At 36.7% G+C, this 25086-nt stretch overlaps 2 protein-coding genes across 2 annotated transcripts; one reads left to right on the top strand and one right to left on the bottom strand.

Moving 5' to 3' along the window:
- The first annotated feature begins 213 nt into the window (after nt 1–213).
- Nucleotides 214–4848, top strand: mRpL28 (mitochondrial ribosomal protein L28). Its single transcript, XM_074107166.1, has 5 exons — nt 214–389; nt 468–735; nt 928–1247; nt 1901–2082; nt 2744–4848. The coding sequence occupies exons 1-5, from the start codon at nt 369–371 to the stop codon at nt 2802–2804; spliced, it is 852 nt and encodes a 283-aa protein (XP_073963267.1). The 5' UTR covers nt 214–368; the 3' UTR covers nt 2805–4848.
- LOC141442243 (probable phosphorylase b kinase regulatory subunit alpha) lies at nt 3885–23552 on the bottom strand. The gene is given in 19 exon segments (XM_074107177.1): nt 3885–5432; nt 6013–6270; nt 6766–6884; nt 7891–7995; nt 9539–9583; nt 9855–9993; nt 10419–10547; nt 11432–11688; nt 12057–12239; nt 14306–14360; nt 14363–14395; nt 16100–16233; nt 16493–16660; nt 17270–17434; nt 20364–20511; nt 21412–21521; nt 21593–21806; nt 21911–22896; nt 23131–23552. Coding segments are annotated over 19 exon segments (3723 nt in total). The 5' UTR covers nt 23390–23552; the 3' UTR covers nt 3885–5216.
- Between the last annotated feature and the right edge of the window lie 1534 nt (nt 23553–25086).

Here is a 25086-nt window from a genome sequence, read left to right as displayed (position 1 = left end):
GAACTTCGAGTTTCGTGTTTCGGAGTAGGCCTTCTGTAGGGCTCTACTATAGTTCGTATCGTATCGTCTTTCTCACTCTCGTATGAAATAATATAGCATCAGCGGAACGGTACCATACGATCTTCGATTTTCGTAGTAGCCCACTAGCCCACTGCAGGGCTACTACGAAACTCGAAATTCGAAGTTTGTGTTGCACGACACGAACTTCGAGTTTAGGGTTTCATAGTAGCCCTGCTGACCTGTCAGAAATATTCGATTGGCATTGGCAAAAAAATCACATTTGGAATTAAAATCCATTAAAATTGAGACAGTAATCTTTTCAAATATATGTCGTAGATTAATTTATGTTGATAGTTTATAAAAAGTAAATGGCTTCGTCACGCCTTCAGGTATTTTTCACATTTCATCATCTTTTGTTGAACGTGCACTTTATTCCCTGTATTTCACAGACATATTTTTCCTTTCAGTCAACTGCGCGACAATTGTCTAAGACTTTCAAGAAGAAAGGGAGATTTGAAATAGGTATAGCAAATGAGCTACCTCCGGCGTATAAGAAGTTCTGGCGTGAATGGAAGGTGTTAAAGCCTGCTGCTGTGCACTTCGTTCCGCAGGAAGGCAAATGGAGACGTGATGAGCTGACGGGCGAAACCTTGCCGATTCAAAATGTTCATATACCGTTGAAGCATCCTGCAGAAATAAATGATGGCATCTGGGGTGGCGAAGCAGTTGTCAAAGGTAACAGATTATAATGTTTATGTAATAATATTGTTTGCCAACAATGTTATACATATGTTTGTAACTGGGTAATATTATTTAAGCGCATTTACTACGTTGTTTTAAATCAAATAAAATAAATAATAATTTAAAATAGATTTTTTTCCTAGGTTTCGAAAAGAAATAATAATTTATAATATATTTTTTTTATAGGTTTCCAAAAACGGGATCCATACAAACGCCGTGTGCCTCATTTCTGGGTACCAGTTTTAAAGAGAACTGTTGTGAAGTCTGAAGTCCTCAACACTCATCTATCGGTTACTGTAACTGACCGAACTATTAGACTTATTAATGACCATTATGGCTTTGATCATTACTTGCTCAAGACTCCAGCTTGTGACTTGGTTTCTATGCTAGCTTTGAAATTGAAGAAACACATACTAACGGAACTTGTGAATGGCTGCCCAAGGTATGCTCATGATCCTAAGAAACAAGCAGAAATTTATGAAGAGTATAAGACTTACTTGTCCTCGGTAAGTTAAAAATTCAGTTCTTTTTTCAAAAATGACCTTAGTGTGAAATATGTCAACTCAGCAACTTTCTGGTCATAGTTCAAAAACTTAGCTATAAATACTACTAGCATAACAAGTGCATTTTTTTAAGCAAAATTTTGTATATTGCTCACATAAATCTGTATAGAAATTTTACTTTGCTCCTTTCACCAATATCATACAAAATCCATTGAATGCAGGCTTCAATTAGATTCAATTTTTGGAAAAAATATAGCTCCATCAAAACCATTGATGATCCCACCAATGTTGAGGGTGAAAAAAACACTATTGGTTGGCTGTTGTATGGTAGCTTCGGTGTTTGATAGAATACAGGCTTTCTAAGTGGTGGAATATTGCTCCAATTCCAAATGTGACACAATGTCAAACAGACTATTACTAACTAATATTGCACTTGCTGCAAAACCCTTATTTTTTTAAAATATGCTTTTCTAGTAATCTTCCATAGGTAAACAATGTAAAACTGTGATTAATTTTGTAGTAGTAGTGTGCCTAAAGTGACGTATCACTTTACCCTTAGGCCATAGCCTGGAAAAGGTATATTAAGCCTTGCTATTGCAAGTGTCCAGGCTATCAAAGAGCACTCAACCTACTCAAACTTCTTATTTTATTTTCAGTATACTCCTGAGGAAATTGAATGGTATGGTTTGACATGGTATGAAGCGTTATGCAAAGTTGCAAAACAAAAGGAAGCTGCTAACCGACCCATGCCTTTGAAAAGTGTGTATAGAAAGAATTTGGTGGAGAAATTAAAAGCAGCAGGGATTGACGGCAGCCCGGCTTCAGCTGAAGACATTTCGTAAGTAACTTTAACAATAAATAAATATTAAATTTGGTTGGCTAGTTTCTACATCAATACTTATTTGCTTTGTATTGTTTTTCAAAACATATACATAAAGGATTGGAGTATCCTTTACATTACCTGAAACTGCATAATCATATAATTTTTTTTTGATAGCCAATTGTGACATATTTTGTAATTTTAACTGTTTTCTTGACCCATAAATTTATCCTTGTGACAAGAATAATGTTTTACTACCTGTAAGTAAAAAAAGACGAAATAATTTTAAAGCACAGTCAGCAGCAGAAGTGTATGAGCAGTTGTGGTGCTAAAAATGATCTACACACAACTCTACTGCCAAAGTAATAAGAGTGTTTACATTATTTTGAGCACAACAACCACCCATCCACTTTTGCTGCTGACTGTACAGTCAAGTGTAAAAATGTGTACTTATTCAAATTTTCAAAAATAGGTACCACAGACTCTTATTCTGAGGCAATAAGGCCGTAGTGACATATTTTTGAGTGGTTTGAATAGATACTTATTTTTGCACTTGATTGCACATAAGTAAATTCAGAATCCTGCATAATATGTGCGTTTTATTGCATATAGGGTGGCGCGCAAGGCATTGGGAGCAATGCCTCAATAAATCTGGTAAAAATATTTTTTTCTGTTTCAGCAACACAACATCTTGGTTGTCAAAGATGAACCTCTTTGGGAAGAAAGACGAACAAGCATAGTGATTTAATATAGTAAATTATCAAAAATGATTTATTTCAATCAATCATTAGAAAGAAATATATAGGTAGTTGTGTTAATAAAGTTCTGTTTATTGCCAAATAAAATTTTCATTGAAACTCCATATTACTTTAACAAAGTAAAGTTTATTAAAATACATAGGACTTCATTTGATGATTATAAATAATATATAAAACTGTATTTATACCAATTATATTGGATAATGTCTAAAAGATAAATTTTGATCTAACTGCCTTCCTTACTCATGATTCATGATTAAACAGAAGTTAATAACACCTCAATAAGGTAATCTTATGTATGACAGTGGATATAGTGAGGTTTGAACTGTATTTGCCTACACCGGCGTTTTATAAATGACTGTCATGCAATGAAAGTTGGTAGATTGGATAGGATATGGAAACCTGAGTTGTGTATTTTATTGTCATAGTAAAAGAGGAAAAGTAGGTTCACTATAAATAAAAGTACATCGCGCGACTTAAATGTGTGCGTGCCGATTGGCGCCGGTACGCACGCACCCGCCGCATGCACACACTGATAATTTAAGGAGGATTAAGTTTTCTGTAGTCAAGCCTGCGCTGCCGTCGGTGCCGTACGTTTTGATTTTAACTCGTCTTGCGCTCGCTTCGCGAGATGATCACCTTTTACGTTCGCGTACTCATACTTATGTTTTTGTATAAGGTATAGTTGTAAATTAGTATAGTTGTTATAGTTTTGTGCAGGGACACATGAAAAAATAATAGATAAACATGAGTAGTATGTACACAGTCGCCATCACCACTCCGGCGAATTTATAAATAATATTTTTTAATTTAGTAATTTATTTCTAAGAGGCTTATACATGCCACCGGTGACCGAAGAGCTGGCAGCTACCTCGCTCAAAGAATTAGCCTAGCGATTCAACGCGAAAATGCTGCCAGTATCTTCGGCACAAGGCCGCAGGGGCCTTTTTTATATATAGCTCAGTTTTTAATATAGATTTTAATTTAGCTTGTAATATTTAGAATTATTTCTGCTTTTTGTTTTATTTTTATCTTAATAAATAAAAAATATATAATTTAGTATAATAATAATAATATAGCGGCACAGAATCTTGTTTGTCTAGACACAGACATAAGACAATTTTAAGTTAACATTCGTACTAAAATTATTTGCCGGTAGGTAATTAATCTAAAATAGACATCGACAACCCTAAGCGTCCGCGTCGGAGTAGGCAGGACTCCTAAAGGGTCGAAGTGTGCATACTTCTCCTCTTTTACTATGGTATTGTTGTAGATCTTCAACAGCTCTTGGGCAACAAGAAAGAGTAGAAGATAAACCTGTCATATTTTTGACATAAAATGCTCGACTATGGCAATGGTTGTGTTTAAAAAATAGCTTTTTTTACTTGTTTTCCACTCTTCTTTTTGTCAAAATCTTTAATCAAATGATTTTATGCTTCATGAAGCTAAGACAAAAATAAACTTGGAACAAAAATATTTGCTGTCAGATGCTGTTTCATGGCAATTTTAATATATAATTTTTTACAATATTCTAACAAAGTAAGTGCAATGGCATGTGATCTCAAATCACGAAAAGGCATTGATATCTAGGCTATTTAATCGTAAATAAATCAATAGAACTATTCTATTACAATAATGTCAAAATTAATTCTTCTACGTCATAGCTTTCATATTTGCACTAACTTACTACTAAACAGACTATTTATTCTATCTACATTATGGCTATTAAAACCCCTTGATTACAAGTTCGGGGTAACCCTTATCCGAAATAAACCTCTGCAGCAAAGTTCTAGCTAGTCAGACGAAGATTATTTATGTCAAAATGTCAGGACTTTCATGCGGTAGTCGCTTTAAACAAAAAAACTAAAACTAGCGCTGGCAGCTTAAAATATTTGGATAAGGGGTTCGAGACACTAACAAGTTTAAACGTTGCAGCACACATGAATTTGTATTTCAGCAAGGCTTTGAAACGCATAAATGAAGGAGTATTTTCAAACGCTCTTTTTTCTACTATACAGTTTTTTTTTTAAATAAAGCAACCAAGAAAAACGTAAAGCTATGAGTTAAATTTAATGGGTACATAAAAAAAAACAACAAATAAGCAGTTTGGATATGTTTTTTTTTTACAAAATCTTTTCAGATCCTTTAATTTAATCTTCTATTTTAAATATGAACTGCGCCCGTAGTAAAGTTTGTTAGTAAATGAGCTATTAGTCTATATTTACTTTTACGATGGTCATTAATAGCAATTACTCGTGACTGCGGCCGCAGTAATGTAGTCGAAACGTCGTCTACATATAGCCGTAAGAATTTTTTGAAAATACTCCTCAACTAATGCAGATATGTTATTACCATGCGTCGCTACCGCCCTCTACGTGCTAACAACTTGAAACTTTACGTAATAGCGCACTCTATGGGCGCGTCTGGCGGCATCCGGTCCGCAAGTAACGCCGCCACGGAGCGCGCTAGATACGTCATAGTGCCGTAGGAGCCGCTAGGAGCACTGTCGTACAAGTGTTGGCACACCCCGGCGGCGCCGCCGCACACTAGCGCTCCGCCGCCGCCTTCGGCCTTCGCGCAGCAAAGGGTTGCGTCGCCGTTGCACCGCATCTAAAATAATTCAAGGAAAATGGTCAAATCACACTTCTGAATAGACATAGTTGGCCTTAGAAAATATTGAAGATAGATTATAAATTGTCATAACCTAATGAATAATAAAAAAAATAGTGAAGTAATTGAAAAGTAAACAAACAGCCAAGGTAGTGGGTTTAACCTATATGGTTTCTGAAACAAAGGATAGTGGGTTCAAATTCATGTGCAATGCAAAATTTAATTTAATTTACCACGAGCTTTACCGTAAAGCTTGACTCGAAGGCATCATGTTTTAAGAAACTCGCGTGTGAAGTTTCTATTCTGCAATGGACCCGCGTGGGGAACTACAGCCCAAGCCAATCCCTCTTATTCTGAAAGGAGGCCTGTGTCGAGCAGTGGAAGGTATATAGGCTTCAGTGAGGCAATACGGCCGTCTAGACGAGGTTACGTGATGCGACGCTAGATGGCGTTAGTATCGTGTGGTCCGTTTTACGTTACAGTCTTGCTTGCGATTGGCTGATTAAAGTTATAATTTAACCAATCACAAACGTGACACAAATTTCAACAAATATTTACAAATAAAATCTATCTCACTAACCTGATCTTCCAAAAATATCTGATTAGCTTTGTGCACCAGATACTCCACAGTGATGGTCCCTCCCAGATTGTTAACGGCCTTGTATTCCACCACTAGGGTCAACACCATCAGAGCTTCGACCACCAGTTGCCTGTATTCCGGCTGCGGTATGGAATTTAGCACCGTCTCTACTGCTAGCGCGAATTTCAATTCGCCTGACGTCATCTCTTGGGTCAAATTCGGTTGCAGTACTTTCCCTTGAATAACTAGGCCTTGGCACTGAAAATAAAAATGTTCTTATATTAAATATGCAGTGCAGTATATTAGAACTAGAACATATTGAAACTAAAAAGTAAAAGAAATGCTGGGATTGGGGTTTGCTCGGGTTCGAGTTGTGGTTCAGGATGTATAGAGGATCCCTAAAAAAACTGTTATTTCAATATTTTATTTTATCAGTTTGTCGGCGTAGTCAAATTACAGCTTTCTCGCACTCTTCAGTCTCTAAACTAAGTTGCCGACGGATATTTTAGCCATGAAAGTTGTATAGTAAAAAAAATGTGCTAAATAATCGAGAAAAAAATGTGGTAAATAGTTCAATGGTGCCAGCTACATTGTTGAAAAAGGTAATGTATAGTCGAGGGCATAAATAATACAACCATAGCGTCAAATATATGTATCTATCGACCTTATGGTTAGTGGCATAAAGATGTATAAATATTTTTGACATCTTGGTAACATGAACTTGACTGTAGTAAAGAAAATAAGTTTGTTTACCTTTTCAAGTACGCCCCAGACGCGCGGATAGAAGTCCCGCGGCACTCGGTTGAGTGCACCGTCCAGGCGGCGCCGGCGCAGCCACTGCCCCTGACGGTCCGGTTCCGCTATCGGAGCGACTAAGACAAAACAATGCGAAGTCATTCAATAACAAAATGCCTCTCTCTGTCACACAAATAATCTATAGAAGGGGCGCGGTTCGAACGATACAGCAATACTTTTTTGAAGAATGTGGACTAATATTATGAAAAGCAAGGATTTAACTTTGTGTTTGTTTGTAACAGATAAACTCAAAACTGCGGAACCAGTTTATAAAATCTTTCCGTATACAATAATAGCGGTATTCCACGGAATAGGGACAAAATCCCAAAGCCTGGTTTAGAGTCATGAAATATGGTACATATATAGTAGAAGATACGAACCTGCATCGGTCTTCACCGGTCTGATAATAGAATGAAATATATTTTATAATAAATTGAGTATATTAGAGAATGTATCAAAAATGGTTTTACTAAAAAAAAAAAATTCAGGACAGGCTTTTTTTTTCAATGATTTTTAATTAAATTCAGACAACCCTATATCAACGTGTTCACAATAAAAGAGCGCTTACGTTGATTGATATACAATTTGTTCTATTATATAATCAAGCGAAAGTAACATACGACATACCTGTTTAATTTTATACCTGGTAACCCAGTAGTTCGTCCAGGTAAACAATAGCAAACCCAACGTCTGTCTGCATATTCTATAAGTTTTATACTATAAGTCAGTATACAATTTTCTTATTATCTCGATGATGCAACAAAAGTTTACTAAAATTCCTTTTTTTTAATAATTAAAAATAGCCTGCCCAGGATTTCTTTAACAAATCCATTTCTAATATATTTTCTAATATACTAAATTTATTATAAAATACGTTTTTTTCTATTATCAGAACGGTGAAGATCAACTTAAGTTCGGATCTTAGACCAATACGTAATTATATTTTATGCAACTTCAATCTCTTGGGTGTAATATTTAGAAATTTTCACGGGAATTAATAAAAAACCTAGAATTTCAATACAACTGATCTAACGATTTACGCGTGCGGGTAAAGTCTAGTTTTAAAAAAATATAAATACTTACTATCTTCGATGTTGCCCTGAAGGGACTGGCCATCCAGAATTATTTGAGACTTCTTGCCGTAGCGATGCGATTTGTTGCTGACGATCGAAAAGTTTCCGCGGCCCACTGCAATAAATGACTTATTTTATTCTATTGGCTTACAACTTTATACGCTATTTCATGACCAGACATCAGAATTCAGAGGGCAAACATCCCCTTGTTATATAGTAATTTTATTTTTAACTCAGGGACTTTATACATCCCCTTGCTATATTTAAGGCTGTATATTGTTAAACTTATGGATTTTAAACTTGTATATTTTTAGTTTAATTTCTAGTCACAGGCTCGCGACGTCAAAGTTCCCAAGACGATCCCATAGAGCTTATGGGAACAGAAGCAATACCATGCCCTTGGTACCGCTCTGCTTTCAGAGCATGACATGAGTGCGTGTGAGCTAACTTTGGGGGCGGCAGACGTGAGCTTGCCTTCGGAATCCAAAAGCTTAATGGTTACTTGACCTGAAATGTATATTTCAGAATTCCTCTTTTTTAATTTATGACGGTAGAAGCATTCTACACTTCCACTGAACATAGATATAGTTAGTGTTTAGTTTTGTAACTAAGGGACTACATACATCCCTGTATCATTATTTTTTGTAATTTTTCTTTAATTGTACCTATAATGTTTTTAAGTATTTTATTTTATTTGAAAAAATTACTTTCTGCCAAGTTTCTTGCGGCGCATTCTTCTTGGCAATGATGGTTTTTCCGAAAGCGCTGGTAGTTTAAAAAATGACGTGCAAAAGTGCCCATTGCGGCCTAGGTATTTACTGAATAAATGATTTGAAATTTGAAACTTTAATGACAGGTAGGGAGGTCCTCTATAGATAAACCCAGTTATCGGTGCTTTTGTCTAATACCAGTAAGCGCCCCCAGTTTCGCTTGCAATAATTGCCCATTTTTTGTAAGCATTATTTTGGAGACGATGACAAAGTTTACACCGAGCAATTTTAAATAATTGCTAGGCGAAGTACGCGAGATTAAGAGAATTGAGTTCTTTTCAATAAAAATATATTTTACAAACAAAACTTGGAGTCATCACAAGTACCTATATTATGGGAAAAGCATCAATAATTGAGTTTATCGATATAGGTTTTTTTTTAATTTGCCCCCTAAATTCCAATGTTTGTTAAGGACATGATGAGGAATAATGATGATTATTTGCAATCGGCCCTAATAAAGGTAATAAAGTAGCAATGAGCATTATACATAGTAGTTAGCGTAGAGACCACACTAAGCAACATTAATCAATATTAAAGTTATTTATTTCAATCTTCTATGTCTTCGACTCTCAATGCTATATTTAACTACAAAATCCCGATAAATTCGATTTATTACTCCTGAAATTAACAAGGCAATTTAAGATCCCGTTCCTGAAATCATTATGGTTTAATAGACACGAAGGGTGGACACCATAAGTAAGTTTGTCAAAAACATACATGAATATATAAATAAACGACACAAATAACACAAAGCTCACGCTAAGACATATTTCACAAGGGTAAAATACAGTATACCGAGGGTAAAGGTATAGGGGAGACAGGGATTCACACTTCACATTAACAAAAGCCAAATTCTAAAATGTGCAGTGCAACTACATGAAAACTCGCCTTTACTCTTAGCGAACTTTTCCTTTATTACAAACAGTGAATTTGCTGGAAAGGAAAATATTAAGTTGAAAAATGAAGAAAAATCAAGAATGATAAATAAATATTAACTACGGTACTTAAACATTTGCGTGTGGAGAAATATAACAACTTAAATGAAAGAAGCCAAATTATCTAACTGACTGATGCCAGAAAAATAAACGGTTTTAATATTAATACATTAGTTGAAAAATTATCAAATCAATTTTATTTATATCATTTTATGCTAATTTTTAGAAAAAGGAAATATTTATTTTTATTTCTAATTATAAATGCTTACCACTGTTGATAGCGAATTCTTTTCCGCTCAGAATATGATAAAGAAGATTCTTCATCTCAAACGGCGACAGATTCAGCAGGTGTTCTGATGCCTCTTCACCGTCGCAGGATAGCGTCCTCGATAGTTCCGTCGCCATCACCTAAAAGAAAAAAATCTCATTGTAACAAACATACTATCTTTGCACATCCAGTTCAGTCTGCTTGCATTATAATATAGAAGTACTGTTGTGATCTCTTACACACGTCGACGTTAGCGTCTTGACGTCGTAGTGGCATTCGAACTTTTTGCGTCGCGTCTCTAGTTATTTCGAATCCTATCACCGTCATATACAAATGGCGAGATTTAACAAAGAAATGTTTTTAGTAAAAAAAAGCATTTTTGATACAAGCTTTTTACTGGTGACTGTACTTTTTGTTAACTGTACTTGTATCTACACATAAACTACATTTGCATACCAAATTTCAAGTCGATGCCATTAACCGTTGAAGAGTTCCGTCCTGTGGAGACGATCCTGGCTGGACTACATCGCTGTACTCTCGTCAACAGAGATACATAGCCGCTCACCTGAATGATGAGGCCAACTCGTAGCCGCAGCATCTCCAAGAACAGCTGCGGCTCCGTGCGGATAAACATGGCGAGGTAGACCAGCAACTCTTGCGTCAACATCGCTGTGCTCTCATCGTCGCCGTAAGCCTGCCGAAGAATACGGTCTATTTCAAGATTGTTTTTTTGGAATCTATTTGTATTTTTTATTTCAATTCCAAATTTTTTGTTACTTTTTTTTATATTTCAGTTTGTATTTTCGATACGGTCTATTTCATCAAAATTTAGGGATGCTTGCGAGGCAGGTTTTGAAAAAAAAATGTTAAACCTGTGTTAGGGATGACAGATATTTTAATACTAATTGACTATGGATCAGCAGTTAACTCAGAGTTATTTAGTTTACCCTGGTACGTGCAAGCCCGCATTATCAGTACCTACTTCTATTTGACCAATAAAGCCAATCATAATAGCTAGTGTGCCACAGTAACACGAAACAGAAGTTAACCTACCTACGGTCAGCTTTATTTAAACCTTTACAAAGAACAAGACGATGATCGAATAAGCGCAAGTTTACAAAATAAATCTTTTCCAAATCCCAAATACAGAGTACATTTCTCTCACAATTTCTCTATAGTTAAACTGCAAGCGATGTGAAACTGCGGTTTGTCCTGTAGCGTAACCATTGCTAAAGTCTAAGAATCATTTAATCTGCCGGAAGCGTGTGTATCTCTTTTCATATTATTGTATTAAATTATACTAATTACAATACCTTTTCGTATTCGTGCTCATGCTTTTCATTGCGAAATGTCTGCGTGCAACAAATATCAGAAAAAAAAATAAGATTAGTATTTAAAATTTATCTCACTTACACCATCTGCATCTAAAATACATGGAACGATTAGGTAGTTAAACATTTCAAGGTCACATCAATCACACATCGATCGAAACAACCGAATAAGCGTAGTGTCAATCACTTGTCCTTATGAAAAAATCTACCGGGGGTAACATTGCCAGGAGGTCTAACTCAAACTTACCAAATGTATCAACTGCCTCAGTTCATTTTCAGGCAACGGCGCGGTGATCGTATGTTCATTGTTAGGCGGCATTCCCACGGTGATTTGTTTCTGACGGACCAGTAAGTCTGTGACGGCTTTGGCAAGGTCTTCTACCCTTTTTCCGAGCATACCGGCGGTGTGACGAACTAGACCCCATAGCTTTTGAGTGCATGCCTTTTCATAAAGTGCCTTTAGGAGGTCCTTCACAGTTACCACTTTGCCATTTTCTTGCATACCTGATGGTGATGATAAAACAACTGGTACAGTCACTAGCACCAATATCTGACACAACAAGCGTCGTAATTTCTGATTCGACTCTATTTCTAGGGCCGGAAGGACGTGTCAGATATTGTTGCACGCTCCGCTGTGGCAGATATTAATGCTGGTGAATGTATGTATTACAAGGTAGGTAATCTTTTTTTTTCAACAAGAAGTTACAATTCCAAATGTCGATTACATTTCTTCTCTGGCTTACGCTACCTGATAAACGTAAAGATAAACGTAAGTGTGCCAGGCTGGACATCTTTTCGTTTTGATCCCCGGTACAAACTTTATTAGAAAAACCGGTATGGACCGGTGTGGACTGGTATATTCCAGAACATACCGGTATTAAACTCGAGGCCATGCGTGTCGACAAGATACTGTAGTATGTCTCCCTGCTCGTCCAGACTCTCTGTTTCTCGCAGCATCGCCAACAGCTCGTCAGTTTCCTGCTCCGCGTAGGCAACAGCTTGGGATTCCGATATATTGCGGGTGCGGATTATTGTTGGGATCACCTTGCTGGTTTCTGATTTGAAACATAAATAAGTTTATTTCTGGTACGAATGGGAAGGTCCAGTAAAGCCGTAGGCATAACATTAAGTAGTTTAGTTTTTTAGAGCGCGTATTCTCCAATAAACGTCTTAGTTTGGCGAAATTAGTGGTGTAACTAAAACTATGTAAGGTCAACCGGGGCTAATGTGTCACAATACTTTAAACAGCATATTTAACAGATTATAAGACACACATTATGTATTCTTAAAAGCTATAACTTATGATACAAGCTAGCATATTTTATCTAATTTCATATTTTAGTGCCATTTTATGGCATTTTTAACAACTTCTACGTGTAAATTACGTTTCTGTAAAAGCTGGGATTTATAGACCCTATAACCCCACGTGGGGTGAAAGCGTCTTTTACTAGTATTATTTAATCGGATTGGTCGGAATGATTTTAATTTTAAAAGTTTATTATTATGTTGTACGCTAAATTATAGCCTTAGCTTAGGGTAATTAGTTGAACAATAATATATATCGTCTAATTGACCTAGTTTCTTATATAATATATGTAATATTGGAATCAAACTACAACTTAGAAATCAAAAATCACGTATAAATACAACGTTTGGGTAAAATTACACATGGTGCTGCTCGCCAGTTCTGTTAGCTTCAATTTGGTTTGACACGCTATCCTGTGTCTAGCTAGATTCAACCCCTCTAAAAAAGCCCACTTTACAGGAGGGATTTTCTCACACTAAAAATTATCCATCGAAATCCGTTCATCGGATTAGTTTTAACGTGATGCTAATAAAAACAAATCGACCAACAGACATGAATTCTAAACAGCAATTTTTGGGTTCCTTTATTTATCAAACTAAGTTTTCTAAATATGTAATGTAGGTACAGATTACAAATTTATTCCTTTATTATACATATGTACAGCTAGATTTACAGCTATAATATTATCCTAAAATAAAAGGTTTCGGACCTGAGAAAACGGGGCTATTGCGTTACAATAGACGCAATAGCCCCGAAGCTAAAACATAACTAACAATTTTTAAATTGCATATTAACTGCAAATCTTAAGCCAATTACATAAAATAATCAAAACAACATGTATTCCAATGAATTAAAAAAAGTAATTACGGTTCAGAAACATCGATTCGCTTAAAGACACTGAGATTTTGTTAGGTACAAATGCACGTGTTGGCACACAAGAAGAGTCGAAATGAAATGACTCATTAAAGATGGCGGATTATTAAAAAAAAAGAGATCGGCCACGGCATCTAATGATAATTTTTTGTACTTTTAGTGACAAAGCCTTTAAAAAAATGTTCTAGTTCCAAAGGATGTTTTTTTTATGATAATTGGAATGGACGCATTAGCCCCGTAATTTGAAAAAATATTCTTCAATAATCCACCAAAATTTATCACCGCGACAGTATCTAAAATTTTATAAAAAAATAATCTTTAATAATTTAGTAAAAATCAGGCGAAATTGCTATAAGCTTATTTACTTCATAAAAGGTAAGTATAGTTAAGGTTTAGGTATGTCTTTTTAACGTGCGCCTTGAGACTTTGTACTTATTTTTGCTACTCATATTATATCGGTTTAACAAAATACTTAATTTCCAATCATATCTATTGTTGGATTTTAAATGATAATTAATTATTTAATATCCAATTTCTTGATAATATGACCCAATTTTTTTTTCCTTATAGAAATTAGACGTACTTACCTACTTGTATTACGAAATAATCACTAGTGTTTTTTTTAATTTCCTGTCAGATATATTGGTGGATTTAGCTTGCGGGTCTAAAAACGGAATTATTCAAACATAATTTGACAGTAAATTTACTGATAACATTTTTGCTTCAAAAAAAATTTTTTTTTCATCTTCCGGAACCAAATTTTAGTGGATTCCAAAAATATAGGTTATAATTACTTACACGTAAAAGCCGTATACAATAAATTATCCTTATATCGAATTATTTCCAAAAAAACTATAGAATGATCAGGCTACTGGTGGACATTTAGATAAAGACAGATATGATGTCCTGAAGTATGAAGTTGTCAAATACAGAAGCACTAACCTGGTTCCTTAGGGGGCGATGGTAACTTTTTCTGGGTCACTTCAATAGCGGGTTTCGGGACCCAACGCCAAGACTGGTAGTGGATGTACCCTTAAAAATAAAACAAACGCATCTTCAGCCTACATCTTTAACGCTTTAATACATACAAATTCAGACAAATTGAAGCGGCCAGGGTGCTCAAAAGTATGTGACCACAATACTATCGTTAAGTGCGTTCAGGAGTTAATATGTGAAGCTACAAACAATGAGTTTACACTCCTCCAGGTGCCTACCAAACACCTTATTCAACTGCTCTTACTTACAGATAGGACCTTACTGCTTCTGCGGCTCAGCCTCTCTCAGATTCTCTGTTCGTTGCTCTGTCGCTACGCTCACCATCAAGCGGTTAATTCACAACACACGCAATGTATTTGAAAATCAGCATTATTGGGGACAATTTCTGAAGTTTCTGCGTTTCGAGAGCACGCACTTGTATGTGTGTAAATTAGGCGGGTTATCAGTGGCGCATTATGGTTGTTTAGGGCCCGGACGGAAAAGCTGAATGAGGTATGACTCTTCTAGAGTAGTTGGTTTGGTAGTCATGGGCAGCGGTGATCACATCCCATCAGATGACCCGCTTGCTCGTTTTCCTTGCTCTCATAATAAAAAAGGTAAGTATTAAGCATATTTTACTCTTGTACAGCAGGACTTGATCAAGAGAACGTATAGAAATTTGGAGGCCCCCTGGGACTGTAGGCCCGAGGGGGCCGCCACTTCCGCCCAACTGTTAGTCCGCCACTGCGGGTTATATACCGATCACGCATTATTGTTTATGAAGTGTCATTATTTGGAACAAAATAGGGGATCAGCAAGAAGCTACGCTACCCTGGCCTACCACACTCAGCAATAAATTTGGTGATAGTAAGTTTTAACACTCGTGCGATAAACGTTAACGGTTAATTTAAGCTATTTTTTCACTCCATCCAATCCATATGGTATGGGTGCTCGTGATTATGATTAGAAGGCGTTGGCTGGACACGTCATTAATTTTGTACTTAGGTGAAAACGGTATGATTTTCTAACCTGGGAGATCCATTTTCTGATTCACTGGGAGACATGTAAAAGAACCCATGCGTTATAATTTACAATGTTTACTCTAATCTATATTTAATTTTATCTTAGTGTTCGTTTAAAATGACTTCATAACCAAGCCGTAATCGGACGTAATAATGGCGGTGCCGGCAAACTTCGAGAACACTGACTGACCAACGTGGTGTAGGTATTCATGCGAGCATTTTACTACCAAGAAAACGTTAAATTCGTTTCTGTGTAGGTACTCAAGGCACACCATGCCAGCACCTACAAAATCGTGAAACGTAACATACAAGCTACTTCAATGAAAGAATTTACCTTCCATATTGCATCAGTGAAAATAAAATGAATGATAGGTAACTTTGCAAGAAGTTGACCTCACGCGCGTACTGTGCATTTAACGCATTCACTGCCACCGACGCACATATGCGGTTTGCAACATTGCGTAGTGCCGCTGTCATAATTATTCATACATTTTGAACGCACACGTGCGTCGGTGGCACCAGGGGAAGTCAGGTGACAGTGCCAAGAAATTTCGAATTTAATCCGCAATATTTCTTCGAAAATTTGACCTATACCTACTGACACGGCAAGTGCAATTATGTCTTGTAATGAAAAACCTTTCAGTTCAGACAAACTATAATTTAACCGACCGAACCGGTGAAATATTCTGGATTAACTATAAAACATCATGTATGTAGAAATTTCTACAAAAACTTAGACTCACTTGGTAATAGATTTCTTCCTCGCCCCCTCGGGCGACGGGCTGCGCCCTAAGGCGGGCTCGACTTCGAGCCAGGATGGCTTTCTTTCCAACTGCGGGCCAACGTACTCGCCCTCCATACCCAACGTATCCGCTGAAGTAAATTGTGACTTATTAACACTTCAACTGCACCAAAGGTGATTGTAGGTTTCCACATTTTTAAAAGTCTGATTAAACTGCCAACTATGGCACTTGTATAAGCTAGAGGGAGTTATTCGGATCCACGTCAGGAAATTGTATTATACCCGAAACCATTATAGTTAAACTCCATAGCTTAGTTATTGATGTACAACTATATTGATTACATAATGTACCTACAACGCTTTAAATCAGCTGAAATAAAGTCTACTTACAATCAACATTGATAGAGCGCGTTTTCTTGATCGCTCCGCGTACGGACATACGTCGTTTAAGAACACGAGCGTTGCGGAGCCCTGACGGACGCGAGAGGAAACTCAGCTTGTTGCTGAAAGACTTCAGTAGGTGCTCTTCGAGGTAGCTCTGCACTTGAGGGTTAAGTTCTAGGAAAAAGAAAAAATAATGATTAGTGACTGTAGATAAATCTCTACAAGGATAGGCTGCACGAACCAAAGGAAATTCTCGACTTTTTTTGGATTTTTAGATGAGATTGTTAAATGTATTAAGTATATCCATACATTAGTCGATATTCTACGTGTTGTGGTTTAGTGATTTGACTTACGGCTTCTCAAGCGGAGGGTCGTGGGTTATAACATAACATAACCAACAAAAAGTTGGAAAACCCCCGACTTTGTCACTTCAAAGTTCAATATCACAAAAACGGCTGAGCCGATTTTGATGAAACATGACTAAGAACCATCGCTAGACAACATGATTTCAAATAAAAAAAACGCATTAAAATCGTTCCACACGTTTAAGAGCTACGGTGCCACAGACAGACAGACAGACACACATAGCGGTCAAACTGATAACATCCATCTTTTTGCGTCGGGGGTTAAAAAGTAATAGTAGTTCAGTGGCAGTAGGCAACACTTGCGCTGTCTACGGTCATGGCAACACTAGCGCTGCCTACCCTCATACCACTGGAAACCATATTGGCACTGCACGCCCGTGATAGTTTCACAACAAATTAAAGAAACATTTAAACTTACTGTCCGGATATCCGTCTTCTTGACTGCCCAGGAAACTCAAATTGGTGATGGCAGAGGTACTTAGGAAGTCACCTAGGTTTCCTAACGTCACTCGGGTCCCGTTAATATACCCTGACTTTAGCTTCTTCATCGTCGTTATCATAGCCATTGGGATCTTTCCCTGATCTAAAATTTTAAATATTTGTTTAAAAGAAAATTAAAAATAGTGAATATACAGTAAAAGCACGTAAGCAGGGATAGTATTTGATGTTAGTATAAAAATTAAATATGTTTATTACATTTAGTAATCGCTGTAGGTAGCGCTATATTGCGGAATTGGTTCATCTCGATATGGATGTGCCTCAAGAATCCCGAGATTTTAGATATAGTTAATATCCATTTTATTTAGAACTATTTTATAGAAATTTTTATTTCTCATCTCTATTTATAAATTTGCTTAAAAATATATTTTTGAATTTCAAAGTCCAATAATTTAATACTCACATTTAGAAATGCACTATGTAGAATAAACGTTATTCTAGAATTCGGTCATATCCATATTCATATCAATGTTCGAATTAATTGATCCCAAACAGCCCTACCTACTGCGATCACTAATAAATTAGTAATAACATAGTAATGTTAAGCTATTTGTATGTAAAATGTATTATTTATCCAATGTTAAGTCGTGAAAATGTTATTTTTAAAGCGATATGTTGAAACTGGAAAATATTAGTATTGTTATAAGGTAAGGCAATACATACTATATTCGGTTCATGCAGTAAGTATACTAAACTGATTGGCGTCAATTAATACTTTTGGATTTTATTTTTCAACAACATAATTTCTATTAAACCATTTTTTAAATGATTAACATATTATATTATGATGAGTGCATTTACATGCAATTCAAATTATAATAGGTCGATTGTAAGCATCAAATACATAAATTATATAGCGAGAACAATATGCTGCAAGTCCGCTACACCTATTCCGCAAAGCTTGCTATCAAATCAACTGTTGCAAGCTTTAATAATATTGATATAAGGAGTCCACTCATCTAACGCTTTGTCTTGCATAAGTTCAATAGAAATAAAAAGTTGGCACCAAGTTGTAAAGAAGCGATTGAACCGCTCTGTAATGGTTGAATTCCTTCGATGGCCCGCTCGCTGCGGTCACTAATAATAATTGATTTTCCAGTGTAAAAGATTGCCGTGATACCCTAGACAAGGCCCTATCTTAGGTTTAGCACGCACTAAGATTAAACATGAGAGGTTTCAGCGCATCGTCTCTTTCCCAAGTGTTTATCTGAAGAGAGGCAGCGCGCTAAAACCGCTCGTGTTTACTCGCTGGGCGTGCTAAGCCATGTAGACACGCCTTACTCATAAAGGCCCCGTCATGACTACGTGCGCCAGCAGGCGAGCGAATTCTCTGTGACTTTGATTCGCGTCGTGCAGCGTTTATACCAGTAAGTTTCGTCTAGCGCATCTGATACCTCCGTGCCAGCGATAAACTTATAGGACAGCCAGTTGCAGAGGAAAAGGGCCATAAATTATTGATATAAGTTTGTCTCGCTCGCACTTCATAAGCCCAAACGGTGCGAGCGAGACAGAAAAACAACAATATTTTATAACCCAACGACTCTTAACGTGAATAGACAACCTAGCATACAAGAGTAGAAATTAAATGAGGGCTACTGATTTGTATAAAAATATTTCAGATTTTCTTTCATCACGTTTCTACACTTTTTCCCCGCGACCGCCATGGGCCACCAAAAGAATTAGACCAAGCGGAATACACATCAAGGTTTTAGAACAGACTCCTTAGGTATATAAAACAAACAAGCATCTGTTAGTTTACCTAACAAATACTGCGTGGCAAGTAGCGTGATAGTCGGACGGCCGAGCATCTGCTTCCAGCTCATCCCGAGGAAGGCGACGTTGGCCGTGAACGTGCTCGCGAGCAGCGCCGGGTCGCGCGACATGTAGTACTCTTCGTAGTCGAAGTTCTAAGGCACGACCATGCGTATCACACCAATGAAAGTCGAAGGGAGCGCCAATGTTCTACAGAATATTGATTCCTCCGAAAGCATCAGTTTCCGAAAAGAGTTTGTGCGGAAGGCTTTTACTTTTTAAGGGTCTGTTTTACCACTATCTGAAAAGGATATCTATCTAACAAATAACTGGGATACTTTCTCTTTGTATTCTGACAAAATAAATAGAAGTCAGAGACGGTAATCTCAGACATCCATCTGTCACAAATACAGGGCGCTAATGCTAACTTAGGTCTTAGGTTCACATCTAAATAATTAATTAATTTGAAATAGAAATTTCACTGACTATTGTTTATCTCATTAACAGAATGTTTCAGAATATTTTTACGTAGCAAGCTGTTTTTCTAATCTTCAAAAAGTAATATGAACTTTTTTTATTGCTATTCGCCAAAGCCAAGTACAGTCGAGTTCATAAACTTGTGAGCGAAAATTTCATCAAAAATATCTGAACAGGCCTCTACGCCGTTAACAATAGAGTCGTGTTCAGATATTTTTGATCAAATTTTTGCTCTCAAGTTTATGAACTCGACTTTACTATATATATTCAGGTCTAAAAATGTTGGTCCCTAATTGAATATAATGGAAACGCATTTCGGAGGAATAATACATTCGGAGAAATTAGTTTTCTGTGAGCCAATGTGGTCCAAAAGTGAAATGAGGGTGGAATGGTCAATAATGTTTTTGAGAATTCGCGCAGTGATTATGGACTGAACAGGTCTACTCTACACGCTTGCAAAACATTACATAATCAGGATCAAAAGACATGAATGATCCCACTTTTTTACGAAGATTGATTCTTGGACACTTTGATGTTTGTTTTTGAATACTAATTTTGTGTGATAATATTTAAAATATGGTGGCATGTTAATACTAACACATATGTATGAAAAACTTTTCACACAATATCTAATTAAAATACACTCTATCAGGGAGTATACTTAAACTACAACTAGTAAGATACCAGTATTAACACGAATAAACTAAATAACAGTAAACAAAATACCAGGGTGGGTCAAACCGCAAGCAAAATCAAAATAAAAACCCAAAATAAAGCCAAAATACCTAAATACATTTGATTGAGCGTTAAGACAACAAGTGGTCGGCCGAGAAGGTTCTGCCAAGAGGACTTCAAGAAATTTATTTCAGTTTTGAGAGTGTCCACCATCAGCTCAGAATCAGAAGCAATGTAGAAACGCGTCGTGTCAGAAAACTAACAAAGTAAACAGCATATCAATTAACATGTACTGGTGGCTGCAGAAAAAGCTGATCCGGTAAGGAGCTTGAATAGATCCGTACACAACTCAGTTGACCAGAAAAAAAGGTGTATAGATCTTTAAAACACCGACTCTTTAGCTATTACTGCTTCTGAGTATGTGTATCAAACCAACTAAATCGTGACCCTTTGAGGAACCTTTTACAGAAAATATCAAACTGCCAGACAAAAACATCATCATGATATTTACTGTGAGATGAGAACATTCTATGTTATTTTGGGTCACGAAACACATAGTTTGTTGTACAACACTGTAAGTCTATTTTAGCAATAGCAATTGGACTTCCTTGAATGTCAATACTGTCAACTATCATCAAGTTATCATCAAAATTTTACATGAGCTCACTAAACTTGCAAAATAAATGTTAGTCAAAATTAAATGACGCGCATGCGCACCTTAGCGCAGGACACGCTTAGGACACGGTTTGCATGCCTATAGCGCAGTAACAATTCCTGACTTATTATTTGTTCGTAGTATTAATTGGAATATTTGGAATTCGCATTTTGCCTGGGTAATTTGGCCTTTGTAATTTGATAATTTAATTGTTTGATTCTCCTCACATCCCCCTTTAGCCTGCATCATCCTTTAACCAGAAAGATGATAGTATAGCCAGTATTTATGGGCAGCATTGCCTCAGACAAGATGATGACTAATACACAATAAGGAGGCACTCCAATGGTGATTGGTAAATCAGAGATACTGTAATGTGACTTAAATAATCAAAAACTCACCAAACCTAAATTTGAACATAGAATATGTTGGCTGTGACATACAATAAAACCATATAAAGAAAATTAAATTAAAAAGTAATTAGTGTGAAAAATAATGTAAATTACCTGAGGTGTAAAGGCGAAAATACGATCATTCAGTGAATATAGTTTGCTTGTGCTCAATATTCCAACATCACGTGATTTTCTTCCAGACAAGCCAAGCTTTTTATTTCTACCTGTAAGTAGTGACCTTATTTATAACTGAACTTAGTATGGAACTGCAAAAATGTTTGGATATTTAATTTACCTAAGTAAGTATAAAGGTGACTGAGCACTCTGGCTGGTTGCACTTCAATAGGTGCAACCTCAGCAATGGTCTGCACATGCAGATCATATTCAATCAGTTTGTCCCTTATCTCATTATCCTCTGCTAAGATGACAATCTGGACCACCACATCTGGCTTCTTCTCAGAACACAGCCTCCTGTTAAGAGGGTCTAATTCTCCTACTGCTAAGAATCCCTGAAATCAAAAAACAACATAGAACATTTTTAATATTTCAGCAATTAAATCCTTCTTTGCATGAACTGCAGTATCATTGTCAACCTAAAGTTTAAAGAACTTACCTCTTGTAGAAGTTTCCCCAGGATGTACAAGGACTGTGCCCAAATGAATGGGCATCTTCCGAGCGGAATACGCTCCTGACTTCCTGGCTCACATTGCTCCTGATTAGCTTTGTCCTTAGTCACTGCATACAGCTCTGGTACCAGCTTAATACCATCATCTTTCCTTATCATCACCTGTTCCAACTTATGCATATAATTCAATACATTATTTTTATCACCTTGGAAGCAATAGTCTAATATCAAATAGCAGAAGAATAGGGGCCATTCACATTCTATGTTTTCGAACATCCTCAACTCCCAAGGCTCGTAATACAATCTGTTTGGGTCTTCCCTTGGAGTTTTGTGGCCATCTCTGAGAAATCTCTTACATCCATACTTTCCTTGTAGTTTGTTGACTATGGTGTCCCTAGTTTTGGCTATTAATTGAGGATCATCCACAGCAAAAGCAGGGTAGCTTATAATTGCAAGTAAACCAGAATCTAATTCTTTACTGTTAGATTCTCTAGGCAGCATAGACTGCAATACAGCTTGGCACTTTTGAGCTTCATCAGCTAGTACGTGAATAACACTGGACGGACCTCCTCTGGCACCAAAAAGGTCCAACTCATTCATGGCTTCAAGAGCAGCCTTGGCCATGCCAATAGAACTGGCATTCAGTTCTGGCAAACCATGATTTGTTTTGTCCCCTCTCTCCCAAATACCATAGTCAGGGGTGCAATAAGCGGACTCTATATAAAATACTAAGTTTTGAATAAAAGCCACTTCATCTAGTGAAAAAACAATCTGCAAACCAGAGGCTGTCATCTGTGCAAGGATGAGCAAGTAAAGGGAGATGGCATCCACCTGCAAGTGTCCCCATTCATTATCTTTTACCACACTACGGCCGGTGGTGGACGAATACTTAGCATGGAGTGAATCCAATGGATGTTGAGTACTTTTGAACTTTTCAACTTTGTCTTTCTGCTGCATCATAGCCATTAAAAGGCCTAAAAATAAAAAAATAATGTAAGCTGTATAAAGTAATCTGACTATTGTAAGTAGAGTTGAGGTCAAAGATATCTTTACCTCACTTCAGTACCTTGTCACTCACTACATGTCGTCCGACAATTTTATACAAAAAATCGAACATGAAGTGACGGCGATATATTAGAATGTGAATTTTTGACCTCGACACGACATTACAATCGTAATGTAAAAAAATCTTGAAAGAGGTAGCCTACCTCTCATTAATTTGACGCAACTTTGTTCAAGTTCATAAGTTTTGGCACGATCTTCATCTTGATCTGCGATCTTCTTGAAGGCCATCGACAGCCCCCAGACCGCCAATATACAGTATAAATTGTCCCTGATCCATGCGTGATCATTGTCAGGGCTCGCAGGAAACAAACCAGTCACTGGTTGTTGGTGATCTAGAATCAACTTGTGCACTACCCGTTGGTAATAATCCAACCGAACACCAGAATTACTGCGAGTCCTCATCGTGGACTTCTAGAACTATCTGTTTAATCACATATATACTCCATCAACGCCACATTTTTTGTTTGGGATGGGAATATAATTTTTCAGCTACTTTCGCCAATGTGTCATTTGAAAGTCGCAATTGTCAAACAGTACTCAATACATATTTTTCGTGTGACAATCTTTCCCGGCCCGGATAACACCGACATGGAAATACCGGCCCTGTTTTTTGTGTACACGCCCCCTAACACGCCTATAGAAACTGACAGAAGCTTCTATGGGCGTGTACACGAAAAACAGAATCGGTATTTCCAACCCGGTATTATCCGGGCCGGGAAAGAGTGTCACCCTATTTTTCCAACAATGATAAAACTAAACGCAGTGCAAACTGTTTGAGTCACATATAGAAAAGCCTACTCTTTATGTTATGGTATCCAAAATGTCACAAACAGTCACAAACCACAGCATTTTTTTTTTTTTACAAATCAATGTCACTCACTTTGTCTGTCAAGTGTCAAGATGTCAAACTCGAGCAGCAAGTGAAGCTAATCATGTTTCTTTCTCTCGATTCGCGCTGTCATCGTTCATCCACCATTACCTCTCATATTTCGTTTTCTAGATTTTTTTTACCGTACAACGGCAAAAACTACTAGACACTGGCAAAATTGTCCTCCGATGGACAGAGCCATATTTTATTAAAGAAACAATAACAACAACATGTTTCTCTCATGTCTTCTCCTTCCTTTATGAACAGCTTACATCCAAATAAATAATAAATAATCTTCTCCTGTCAACTCCAAGCTTACGATATGATTTTTGAAATTAAAACAACGCATCTATATAAAAAAAGCTTACATCCTACAAGGTCCCATTACCTACACCCATCTCTGTCCTTTTAGCCTCTTATGACAACTATATGTAACTTATTGAACACATTTATAAATAATAATGATATTAAAATTTAATTATGTATTCCTCATCTCACTAAATTTAATTTATCATGTGTACCTATGTAAAATACTTATCTTTATTTCTTTCGTTTTAATCCCATGTAATCTTCTCCTGTTGAATTCCGTTTTCCGTATTCCAAATTCCCGTATTTTCTATTGATTTCGTTTCCTTACCTCGCAAGCCGCGCGAGCCAGAAAAAAAAAAGTGAAGGTATCTGTCACAGTAACGTTACGGTAGATAAATTTATTAATGGGTATCAAAATCAAAACTTTTTTTTTTACATGTTTTTAGAGATTTTTGCTAACCGCGATGGCTTTAAACCATTTAACTTTACTTATGTTTTTAATTCCCATAGTTATAGGGTTAAAGGCAGTATCAAAAGTCGAATCTGCCGTTAACAACAGTGATAATGTTACACTTACAAATGCAACGCTAGCACAAGTTGTAAACAACTCTGTGGGAAATTTGTCCATTATGACTGAAGGAGGTTCTATCGCAACAAAGCAAACAATTGCGACTGCAGGTAAAAGTACGACATTGCTAACCAAAACTCAACCCAACCAAGAAATCAAGAGTGATATCATGGGTGCAACATTAATCAAAACGCATTCTGACCCCCTTCTTCATAACAAGGATTCTACTTTAGTCAAAATGCAGACTGACTCTCTTACTGATATTACTACCAAGAATACAGGTAAATCTGTTGTTGGTAGAAAGGGGGTTAACTTTCAAGAATACAGTGCAGAGGAAAGTAAGTCTTTAAATGC

This window comes from Choristoneura fumiferana, chromosome 2 (assembly GCF_025370935.1).
Source record: "Choristoneura fumiferana chromosome 2, NRCan_CFum_1, whole genome shotgun sequence".
Classification (NCBI taxonomy): domain Eukaryota; kingdom Metazoa; phylum Arthropoda; class Insecta; order Lepidoptera; family Tortricidae; genus Choristoneura; species Choristoneura fumiferana.
The sequence above is the reverse complement of the archived record's forward strand: the minus strand, read 5'-3'. Positions and strand labels throughout refer to the sequence as shown.